Source organism: Sinocyclocheilus rhinocerous, unplaced genomic scaffold (genome assembly GCF_001515625.1).
Source record: "Sinocyclocheilus rhinocerous isolate Xijiao unplaced genomic scaffold, SAMN03320098_v1.1 scaffold1647, whole genome shotgun sequence".
Classification (NCBI taxonomy): Eukaryota; Metazoa; Chordata; class Actinopteri; order Cypriniformes; family Cyprinidae; genus Sinocyclocheilus; species Sinocyclocheilus rhinocerous.
The window spans coordinates 44,248-56,372 of record NW_015646364.1 but is presented as its reverse complement, the minus strand read 5'-3'; the positions used below and the strand labels follow the sequence as shown (position 1 = coordinate 56,372).

The window sequence follows — 12,125 nt, the reverse complement described above, 5'->3', positions numbered from 1 at the left end:
TTCACTTGGGACTTGCAGAACAATGACTTGGTCCCACCTCTGCCTATTAGTAATATCCCTATTTGGTTGTTTCCAAAAACGGAGGTAGATTTAAATATAATGGAACTAAAGGATAAATGGGAAGAGAGTGAGAAAGGACACATGGCAAGTCAATACATAAAAAGCTAATTTTACAGTTATTTAGATATTTATACAGATGGATCCAAAGATGAAGAAAATAGGGTAGGCGTAGGAATATACGTACCAACATTGAACGTAAGTATTGGGACAAGATGAGCTGATCAGTTGTCAGTTTATCCGGCAGAGATGATGGGGATTATTGTAGGCTTGCAGTGGTGGAGGAGGTAAAACCTGATCGAACGGTATGTTGTGTTGACTCTGTAGCAGCCCTTTACAGTACTCAAAACATGACATCTAATAGAGAAGATTTAATGCTAGAAATCCATCAAAAGTTATTTAGATTGCAGAGGCTTCATAATGTAAAGTGCATTCATTGAGATATAAGCCATGCTGCATACTCCGGTACAGTAGGTGGCGGTATGCACCTGATAACTCATGGTTGCAATCCGCCATAAAACTAGAGAGGACTTTTATTCTGCTCCGGCGGCGTGACGTCACAGGGCTGCGCCGCGCTCCCGCATCTGTTGTGATTCGCCTCAAGAAAGGTCTGTGTTTTTAAGCATTTAAACTGCTTAAGCTAAAAGAAACAATCTAACCCTATAGTTTCTAAGCGATGCAAGATTAATTATTTGCTATTTAATGTAACATTGTAATGCTTTATCTAACATTAATAGACGTTATTTGGTGTGAGTAAACGCATCCGCACATGAGTAACAGAAAGGTGCGTCTCATTTCGCTGCCTGTGTCGTGAAGCAGTTTATCATAAACACGAATTAGGTCACTTCAAAGTAGTGACGGAGAAACGGAGCTTTTTGAGACTCGATTGAATCGGTTTCTTTTCAAATGATTCAGTGATTCGAATCTCCGCTCGCTGAGTCACCTGCTGGTCAAATTCAAATGATTCAGTGATTCGAATCTCCGCTCGCTGAGTCACCTGCTGGTCAAACTGTGAATGCAGCGAGAACAACACACACAGACGACTGTTACAAACCAGCTGAACATGTTCTCATGCAAGTGTCATTTATTGCGTATAATCTACAAATTATCATTTACCATATATACATCACAACTAAATATTAAATGTCCGTATAGTTTGTGCTCTTTTATGAATTTTTAGTGCTAGTTTTGAGTGTTTTTGTCTAATCAGGTGATTTAAAGGGGTCATATGACATTGCTAAAAAACATTATTTTGTGTATTTGGTGTAATGCAGTAAATCACTTTAAGGAGTCAAATGTCACCTCGTATTAGGAAGGCTAATTTTTGATCAGAATTTTTGATTTTTGATCTGAAGGTGCTCCTAAATTTTTAAATTAGAAGGACAAGCGCTCCTGACTGAAATTATACGCTAAAAATGAAACTAAATCCGCCAGCAGGTGGCAGCAAGTCACTGATTTGATCACTGAATCATTCATTCAGTTGATTCGTTCGAACGGCTGAATCATTCAGGAACGAAGCAAGTGACTGTCTTTATGAACTAACGGAAATCCGTTGTAGCGACGGAACACTTTAATCCCTGAATGTGTTTATGCGGTTTAAGGTTAAAAAAACACATTATTTTCCACATACTGTACATTATTGCTTCTCCGCTATGCCCCGCCTTCTGAAACGCGTCGATTTTTACAAAGCTCATCGTTCTGAAAAGCGAGGTGTGCTGTGATTGGCCAGCTATCCAGTGCGTTGTGATTGGCCGAATACCTCAAGCGTGAGACGGAAATGTTACGCCCCTCACCATATTTAGAAACACACAGCGACTCCACGACAACAATACTACAGCGAGAATAAAAGTTACGCCTTCTTTCTTTGCGTGAACATTTGGGCGGTGTTATGCTCATTTAAACATAGTGACGTGTTTGAATGAGGCGTTATAATAAGCAATAATAAAATGACGCATTTAACTTATAATTTGTCTTAAATCTCATTTTGTTAAAACAATCGTGAATCTAATTGAATCATGAGTTGAGTGAATCATTACATCTCTACTCCAAAGACAAAGAAAAGCATGCAATCGCGTCATATGACCCCTTTAACTAACACTCTGAATTCTCCCTTACTAGTGTGCTGACTACTGAAATAGGGAGCTGATCCTCTTACCCTGATTATTCTCTTATACTTATTTATCTTGTATATCTCTTATTTGTCTTAAACAGGACAGAATACACAGAAAATCTCCTGCTGAAGCGACTGAGGTCCTCGTGACTCACTGTTATAAAGATGGCGTTTATTAAAGAGGAGAGTGAAGACTTCAGGATTGAAGAAGTATTCAGTCTGAAACAAGTTACTGAGGAACAAACAGGTTGGTTTTCATTCTCAGATCTGAACTCACTCATTTGATCCAGCTCTACAGAAATGAATGATATTTCTGAAGAATGTGAAATGAGTGTCCTAATTAATTAAAGTGGTTTTATTTGACACGGAGCCTCCTGTGGACACACATGTTGAGATCACATGACCAGACAAACACTAAGTGCACCTGAGAAGATCCCACTTCAGTGTTGGACATTTGTTATTTTGACGTCACCCAATAAATCAGGAGAAATAACAGAATTCAGAGAAGTAACAGAAGTAGCCTAAACAAAACCAGTAGTTTGTGTAACATTAAACCCAATATCTACTTAATTGAAATGAACGAAAACCATTAATTTCTATTACTTAATTATGAAACAGTATCTAACAAAACATTTATTTTGCTCAAAGCAAACCATGTGATCAATGTTTTTTTGTTTTTTCATCCTCAAAAGTATTCACTGTATTAAACTGGTGTCTTTTAAACACAACTTTGTTTCCATGTGGACTGATGCTGGCTTTAGAAAGCCTGACTAGAAAGTTTGTAGTTTTAAAATAAATACTAAATATCAATTTTGGATTACATTACACAAGTTTTCCCCAACAGCTCAAGCATACCTGTAGGACAATGACCTTGAGTTTTAGGTTGTAATGCCAATCGATCATTGGTCATTGATATAATAATTTTCTAGACACTTAATTATACACTTTAAATCTTTACTTTGAGTTTTACTTGTTCATTGGGAACCTGTCACACAGTGTTCAATTTTAGCTATCAATTTTAACATTTATTAGACTACTTAAAATAACTTCTAATTTGAGTGAAAATTGTAAGTGAACTTAAAACAATCTTCACATAAACCCATTATAATACATGTCATATTTAGTTACCTGTGCCCTTCAGCAAGTAGGAAATGCACAGAAATTGAATAAAGTTATCAAACACTAAATTCTAAATTAAATATAAATAAATCCTTAAAGCTACAAAAATTGATGTCCTCTTTTCTTTTGATCTTTGATTAACAGACATCAGAGCAGCTGGTTATTAGGTTTGGCTGCTATCCCAGAGCTGCCGCAGATCTGACATGTATTTCTTAACCTATTCTGACCCACTTCAGGACTTAAAGTCTCTAGTCTACTAATGAGTTGCATCGGGTGTGTTAGATGAGGGAGACAGTTAGAGCTGCACGATTCTGGATAAATAGAGATCACGATTCTCTCACGATTCCAAACTTAACAGAATATTGTGTAATTTACTAGAGGCTGTGACAACATTAATTGCTGCAATCTATTTAAAAGTGTTATTTTAATTTGCATGAATTATTAAAAATGTAAATATATGATATACATTTAAAATATGTTTAATAAAGCAATTGTTAATATTAAAATTATGAAACATTGGTTTGAATGAACGATTCAATGGCTCACTCATAAATACTTCACTAGTTTCATTACTGAATCAATCAGCGTTTTTGAACAAATCTTTTGAATGAATGATTCAATGACAAATACATTTTTTAACAGTCACTTATTTGAATGTTATGGTAAGACTTTTTCAAAGGTTTAATAGACACTGGTGAATCGTTGTCACTTAGAAATGAGATTGCATGGATGTTTGAATCGAGATTGCGATCTTTTAACGATTAATCGTGCAGCTTTAGAGACAGTGCTGCAGTGCTCCAGGACAGTTTTGAAAACCACTGCATTTAGAGACATGCTCTTAAATGTGACTCATATAGCAAATACATACATGCACAGTTTTAAAGCAGCTTTATTTGCCTTTTTGGTAACTTCTTGACTTAACTGACGACATTGCATGCTCATAGTTTCTTTCGCAATTTGATATGAAATTATACAGTCTACAGCGCGTGCTGGCACATAGGTGCGTGCAATTGAAGAGCACGAGCTACGAGCCCAGTACTGTTTCTGCACTCATTTGACTCGCGTATGGCGCTGAAGTGAAGTTGGAGCGTGTGTCTGAAACGTCTCCCATTTGATGTGGTCGTAAAGACATTCTGCGTTTAAATACACGATGGTTCTTGTGAAACAGAAGCAGCAGTTGTGAGTGGGGTGGCCAACCCAAGCTCCGCCTCTGTGTAAATTGCATTAAATATTTGTAACGCTTTAAACTGAAAAAATTAATTGCCTGCATTAACGTGCTAATTTTGACAGCACTAGTTTATGACTAATACTATGCTTGGCATTTTCTAAATAGTAGTTCCCAATTGTGTCGCTGATGCTTTGGGGGAAATTTCTGTTTACTCTGATACTAAAGCCTGATTTGATAATGTTTTGTAGCAGCACAAACCAATGGTGTTTTGCCTGCCAAAAGGGGAGGAGCCAATGGGTATATAAGCCTGCTAAGAGCGCCATATCATCAGAATCTTCTCCTTCAGCAAAGAGACCATCTCTTTGCTGACTCTGCTATCAAGAAGTCGAAGATGAAGACGGAAGAGGCTCAGCCTGCACCCCTCGTTTACATTGAGCGGCTCAATCCTTCTAGGCAGATCGGAGTAGAATGCTGTCACCAATGATTCTGTATCGCTGACAGCTTCACATTTGTGTGTGCACCACTGAGGCTGCGCTCGCTGAGACAGGCTGCTTTCACTGCGAAAGCTTGAGTCTGTCCCTTCTTCGCTCGCGGATCACTTTCTTCAATGAAGGCGACCCTGTCCCTCCCTCTCTCACTTTTCTCTCCTCCCAGTTACCTCGGAGGAAGAAACGGCAAACTCACGGGTTGAGCGATCAGGCCTGAGTGATTACATGCCGGCACAGGTCCCACGTGCTTTACTCTCACCGCAGCACTTTGATCTGCCAGATAAGCGCCCCTCGTCTGCATTGAGTGGTGGGATCTTTTTATGTGGATCAGAGGAGAATGCTGTCAGCAATGATTCATATTGCTGACAACTTCAGATTTGAGTGCACCGCTCACCTGGGCCACGGCCACGCTGAGGCTGCGCTCACTGAGACAGTCCATTCTCACTTCGAGAGTATGTGTCTCGCTTTGCTTCACTCGCAGTTCGTCTTCTTCAATGAAGGCGGCCCCGCTACCTCGGTTCTCACGTTCTCCTCTCCCAGCTACCTTGGAAGATGAAACGGTGAAGTCGCGGGGCTGAGCAACCATGATTGAGTAATCACATGCCGGCACAGGTCCCACATGCTTCACTCTTCCCGCAGCACTCTGATCTGCCAGTGTGTTTTACACATGAGGATTGGTGCCCCTTGTCTGCAACGAGCAGTTTTATCCTTTTTAGGCAGATCAAAGAGAATGCATGCAGCACTTTGATCTGCCGGTGTGTTTACACATGAGGATCATCAGCACCCCTCATATAATGTGCAGTTTGATCTTTTTAGGCAGATTGAAAGAGAACGCTGTCACTAATGATTATCACTAACAGCTTCAGATTTAGACGTGTCTGGGCCATGTCCACGCTGAGGCTGCACTCGCAGGGTCTGGCTGCTCTCACTGTCTAGCAAAGCATTTTTGAGAGGAAAAGGAAAGGGTCAGTTCTCGCTGAGGCCCAGAAATCCCTCATAGAAAGCTAGTGCTCCCTCTCCTTCTCACTGTTCAATACTGAGCGATGGAATTTCTATTGAAGCTGTTCTATTCAAGCACGTCCTTCGCATTCAGCACGTGACCAAGCAAATGTAGTGCACAGCACATTCCAGGGCCCAGTTTATGGCAGGGCCCCTCTCTGACCACAATAGTGGACAAAGGTTTGCTACATTTTGAATGGAATCCTATTGGTCAAAATGCAGTTTCTGCCCTTCACCCACCAACACACTGATTCCTCAGGTTTTGGCCTGTGATCGCCATAAAAACTCCTTAGGACCCACCAGCAGCAGTGGGTGAAAAACAAAGAGAGATAACAGAGTTCCATCCAAATCCATTCATAACTATGTTCTCAAACCTTAAACTAATGCAAACTACAACACACACATCTCATATGTATTCAGAGAAATAAGTATTCTCAGTGACAGCAATGTGTAGTGCAACATCTTACAAAAACTCAAAAAAACTCACAAGATCTTACAAAAACTCACAAATTAATTGCTTGCATGACAGTTCAATCTTTTTCCATCCTGTTTGGACTCAATTTGTTCATAACATTGCCAAAGGCATTCTGGTTGTTGTTTGGTAAGTGAAAAATGCACCGCTAAAACTTTAGTGACGCTTTTCTAAATTTGTGTTTGGACTATGCAAATAAGTTCCCCAGTAGGAAAAAAGGTTGGGCCACACCGTGTCCTCCCAATCTGATGGAAACAGCCAATCACAGCCTGGAAATGGAGAAGTGCCAGATTGCAATCTCCTCCTCATCGGAAAGGGATAAAGGTACCTTCCCAGAAGACACTCCTTGTACTGAGTCTGAGTCCCGTGAGGGAAGAGACACTAACAGCTACACTAGTTCTGAGTCTCCGGCCTGCATGGTAGAACAGATCATCCAGGTTCTGAGTTTTGAGTCCCGAAAGGTAAGGGATACTAACAGATCAACATGTTCTGAGTCTGAGCCCCTCAAGGGTGAGACAATAGCAGATACACTCATTCTGAGTCTCCCATCTCGAGAGACAGAAACATCAATGTTCTGAGCCTGTGGCCCATGCGGGAAGAGGCAATAACAGATACCAAGTCCTGAGTCTCCAGCTTGTGAGGCAGCAACAGATACGACCATGTTCTGAGCCTCAAGGAGAGAGATATTCTACGTTCAAAGTCTTCGTCCAGCAAGACATCAACAGATGCAGCACGTCCTGAGTCTCCATTCTAGAGAGACAAAATGGATTGACCAAGTTCTGAGTCTCTAGCCCAAAGAGGCAGAAGACACAGACATTTGCAACAAGGTTAAGCTCCGGCGAGCAAACCTTTACCTCAAGGTACTTTTGCTTGCGTGTTCCAGGCAAGGACCTTCTGCACCTACGAGTTACCTTTCTGGGGATGATAATAGACTCCGCTCATATGCGAGCTTGGGTTAAGACGGAATGCTCCCTGAGTATTCAGTGATTGGTGGCATCATCAGAGGATGCTCGGCCTCATGTCGGCCGCCTCCTCGGTAATTCCTCTGGGCCTGCTATACATGTGGCCCCTTTAATATTGGCTCAAAACTCAAGTTCCGTCCCACGTCTGGCGCCTGGGCCGATGTTATATCAGGGTAACCCATAACTGTATCAGAGCTGTGGCTGTGACAACTTCCTGCCTGCTTCAACCAGGCGTCTAACTGGGACTGACCTCCAGAGGGAAGGTGGTCATGACAGACGTGTCCAGTTTGGGCTGGGGTGTACTGTTCGAGGGCAACCCGGTATTCAGCTCCTGGTCAGACCAAGAGCAACGCCTACAATATTAACTGCCTCAAGATGATGGCAGTCTTTCTAGCCTTAAAAACCTTCCTGCCGGCCTTAATAGGACACTATGTCCTAGTCCGATCAGACAGTATGACAGTGATAGCATACAGTATATCAATCCCCTTTACAGGCTGACTCAGCGTCTCCTGTTTTGGGCACAGAACAAACTCCTCTCACTAAGAGTGGTTCATGTGCCGGGCAGACTGAACCAAGAAGCAGACATGCTGTCCAGAGGCGATGTATCATGTACATCCTATGTACATCCTCAGTTGGTTCGAATGATTTGGTCTGTCTTCGGGTGGGCAGAGGTGGACCTAAGAGGTGGGGCAATCATGGCCTAATGGATAGAGAGTCAGACTTGTAACCCACGTTGGTAACCCAAGCTTCAAATGGCTGACCTACAGCCCATATCACTCAAGACTGCCCTCTTATTGGCCTTAGCATTGGTCAATTGGGTTGGTGACTTGCAAGGGCTCTCTGTTTTAGCGCTTCCTGTCTGGAGTTTGGGCCCAACGACTGTGAGGTTGTTCTCAAACCGAGATGTTACGTACTTAAGGTGCTCTCAACTCTGTTCTGAGCCCAGGCCATTACAATGTTAACACTCTCTGTGACGGATGGTGATCAGGGTCCCAACCTACTGTGCCCCATTAGGGCACTCAGGGTGTACATTGAACACTCTCATCTGTTCAGACTCCATCTAACCTGAGATCTAGTATGTACTTAACCCTGGACGCAGATTTGCCATAAAATTAGCTTTCACTTATTCTACTTGAATTAATTGAGTAAATCAGTGTAAATTCAAATGTATTATGTTTTTAGTCGGGTAAACATGTAACATGCCAGTTACATAATCAATTTAAAGATAATCAGGACAAGACATCAAATTCTCATTGATAAATCCAGGAGTCAAAGAGGCAAACCTCACTTCAAACCTCACTAGGAAGTAGGACTGGGTTGATATGCCTTTCCTGAATCAATGCTATCATAATACTTTAGTGACAAATCAATATGCATTGTGATTTTTTTTTTTTATAAGAAATGTGATTTTACAAGTATTGTGATTCAATGTTGCAATGTGTCGTGACTTTGGTTTGCTTTTTAACACTAAACCATGAGGAAATCATACAGGCTATAGCCTACATGATGTATGAGACATATTTACAAAAACAATCACATCTTTCTGATATTCATTTCAAGAGCAACATAGAGTACAGCATGACAAAATGCTCCTCTCTATTTTCAAGCAAATTATTGCGTTTATGGACATTCAGTGACATTGCTGAGGTAACGTTACATGAAATGTTTCAACTGTGTTTCAACCATGTCTTTCCACGGTTGAAACACTGATTGAGCTGAGATGCATTCAGTACGTTGTACTATTCTGTGTGAAAACCAGCAGTGAAGAGGAGGAGATTATTGGCTCGGTTCATGTGTGCTCGGGGCCGTACTCAGGGTTTTATATTCACTGAGGTCATAGAGTCCAAAACTGCTGGATTTCTTTGATCTTCATATGTGAATTTAAAGATGTTTGAAGGCCAACAATTGGATAACAGTAGCTTTAAAACCATGCCAGTGAGCAGTAGCATAAATTATTTGTCAATTTGACTTTTCTTCTCATCACCAGCACCTTCTCTCTTTCGTTTTATCTGTCTCCTTATCTTTCCCTGTATCTCATCCCCTCCCAAGCCGAGCTTTGATTGATGCTGAAAATTTAGCCTTGATCACAGGAATAAATTGCATTTTAAAATATATTCAAATATAAAGCAGTTATTTTAAATAGTAAAAATATTTCACAATATTACTGATTTTTTTGTATTTTGGATTAAATAAATGCAGGCTTGGTGAACAGAAGAGAATTCTTTAAAAAACATTAAAAATCGTATAGTTCAAAAACTTTTGACTGGTAGTTTATCTCACACTTTATAACCATTAACTGAAGCATCACACTGGAATTTGTGCTCAGCTGCCTCAGCAGTTTCTGTGTGCATAATGCCCGCCTACTTTGATTTGATTGGTTATCTCAAACATTTTGACATTGACAGCGATGAGAGACCATTGAGGCAAGTTCTCCTTGGCATTGTGCAACATCAATGCAGCACCAAAGAAGAGTTAATATTAGGCAATTCATAACCTGTATTATTCCCACCTCAGAAAAATAGAGGTCCCTCCGAAGCGAACCTTAGGAACCTCATGAGTGCACTTGATCCGCGCTGCTGCTTGAACTCTGGCAGCTACAGTGATGCCATGCCACATCAAAGAGCGTCAAACAACGTTCATTGTTTGAACTTTAATATAAAGGACTGGATTTGAAAATGGAGACTTTGTAACAAAGCACAAATCGTATTGTGATTATAAGATGGCAGACACGATACAAATTATGTTTAGTTTTGTTTTTGTTTAAGCATCAACTGAAAACAGCATAGACAAAACAATCTTGGTTTATCAATTTGAAAATTGATAAGAATGAGAAATTGATATTGTGATCCCAGCCGTGACCAGTGTTGGGCAAGCTACTCTGAGAATGTAATCAAATTACTGATTACTCCTTTTAAAAGTAATCACGTTACTGTTCTGATTACTTTATTTCAAAATTAATTAGTTTATGTTTAGATATTTCTATTTTGCAGGAGTCCCGTGAATCATTTTATACTCCCGCATCCCGCACACACACACACACACACACGAGCGTCTACCCGCCCGCAGCAGCACTCGCCCATCTTCTCCCGCGCCGCGCTCTGTTGCGTCGGGTCTCGCGGGAGGTCTCTAATCCACTGGCACTTAACTCGACAGTACGTGTGCTACATCCTTTTTACAATCTCTAGATTATAAAACACTGCATTCTGTCAGCAATGTAACGCGGCAGTAACGTATAGAGACCTTGGCTTGTAACTATACTCTAATTACTATTTTGAAAATTATAAAGCGTTAAATTACTCCGTTACTAAAAAAGTAATCAAATTACAGTAACGCGTTACTGCCCAACACTGGCCATGACATGCACAGTCAAAACAGGCCACCAGAAAAACGCTAATGAAGTGCCACTGTTTCGGTCAATGATTCTTTTGTAAACAAGGACTTATGTAAAACTATTTAATATCTACAATTATTGATGAAATGTGATTTTTGTTTTTTTAAATCGTAAGAAAAATATCACAATAGTTAATTTTTTTAATTCTTATTTTTTGGTCCCCTTTATTTTCCACGGCTAGTGTGGAGCGTAATCACCCTGAGCCTTTTGCAACTCTTCCTTAGGTACTCAGACCAAGATAAACATTCTCCAAATGGAGGTGTGAAATAACAGATGGAATTTGCATCAGATCTGTAAGGTCCACGAATTGGCCGAAGGAAGGTATCCAATGGTGGCTGAAGGTTTCTTGCGTGTTCGGTCTTTTCGATGCGCAAAGTTATTGAATTTATGATAAATTGTAATCTGACTCCATTTTATTATGACCTCAAATTTAGGTTGAAATGCCAGTTGGTTGTTTGTTCATTTCTAATTATTATTATTATTCTGGCATTTGATTATTCTATTTCGCTCTTTAATCGTATTGAATCTCATCGTGAAGAATGGAGCTGCGTTGGAGTGTTTGATAGTATTTTGGGTGCTGTCATCATATCGCTACACCATACAATTTGCAGAAAGAGAAAGCTGAAAAGGTTTTGAGGTTAATGTGTTACAAATAAATCAAGCACAGAGCTTGATATATTATTTTAACCTGGTGAAATGTAAATGACACAGCGCACGAAACTATATTAGTTTCTTTTTTTTAAATCCATCTGGACCATAGAACGGGACTCTCAAAGCCTTGACATCCGGGTATCCGGGAGATAAGTCCGTAAATCCGAGTAAAATCACAGGCTTCGCTTATCCCGTGCGAATGCACCACACGAAATTCAGATGTGGGGGTGTAATTTCAAAATCACACAAGGTCCCGAGATAATACTAATCCCGTGCGAATAGGGCTCTAGAAAGCTATTATTATCAGAGAACACGTGAGCATAACATAGCGGTTAGCAGATCAATGAATGAGAGGGCAGTGTTACCAGAGTTGGCCATATACCACACCATGTTACAGCACAGTAGGGCTATTGCAGACAGAAACAATACTGTACTACATCGATGTTTCCTGTCGGCTCAATGTTTGAGTGGACTTTGCTGTTCCGATTCACATGAATGGTATACGAGTGGAGCGACTGAGCGGAGCACGCACGCATAGAGCGGGATAATACGCAGAGCGTCACACCACGTGAAAGTGAAACCTGAGCGGTAAACTAATTTTCGGCAGCCGAAATTTCAGTGCATCTCTAATTATTGGCGACATCAGAAATGGATATTATATAATAGAAGCTTTTTTGGATATTTTAGCAATTTAAAAATATTTAAAAA

At 40.5% G+C, this 12,125-nt stretch overlaps 1 protein-coding gene across 2 annotated transcripts in view; it reads left to right on the top strand.

Moving 5' to 3' along the window:
- The first annotated feature begins 590 nt into the window (after positions 1 to 590).
- LOC107707613 (gastrula zinc finger protein XlCGF57.1-like) overlaps positions 591 to 12,125 on the top strand; it is a 20,202-nt gene continuing 8,667 nt past the window's right edge. The window contains exons 1-2 of one of the 2 annotated variants that reach the window (XM_016511691.1): positions 591 to 665; positions 2,269 to 2,414. In XM_016511691.1, the coding sequence (XP_016367177.1) occupies positions 2,333 to 2,414 (82 nt within the window). In that variant the 5' untranslated portion in view covers positions 591 to 665; positions 2,269 to 2,332. The remainder of the gene's footprint in view (positions 666 to 2,268; positions 2,415 to 12,125) is intronic. The other variant, XM_016511692.1, reaches the window with a different exon arrangement.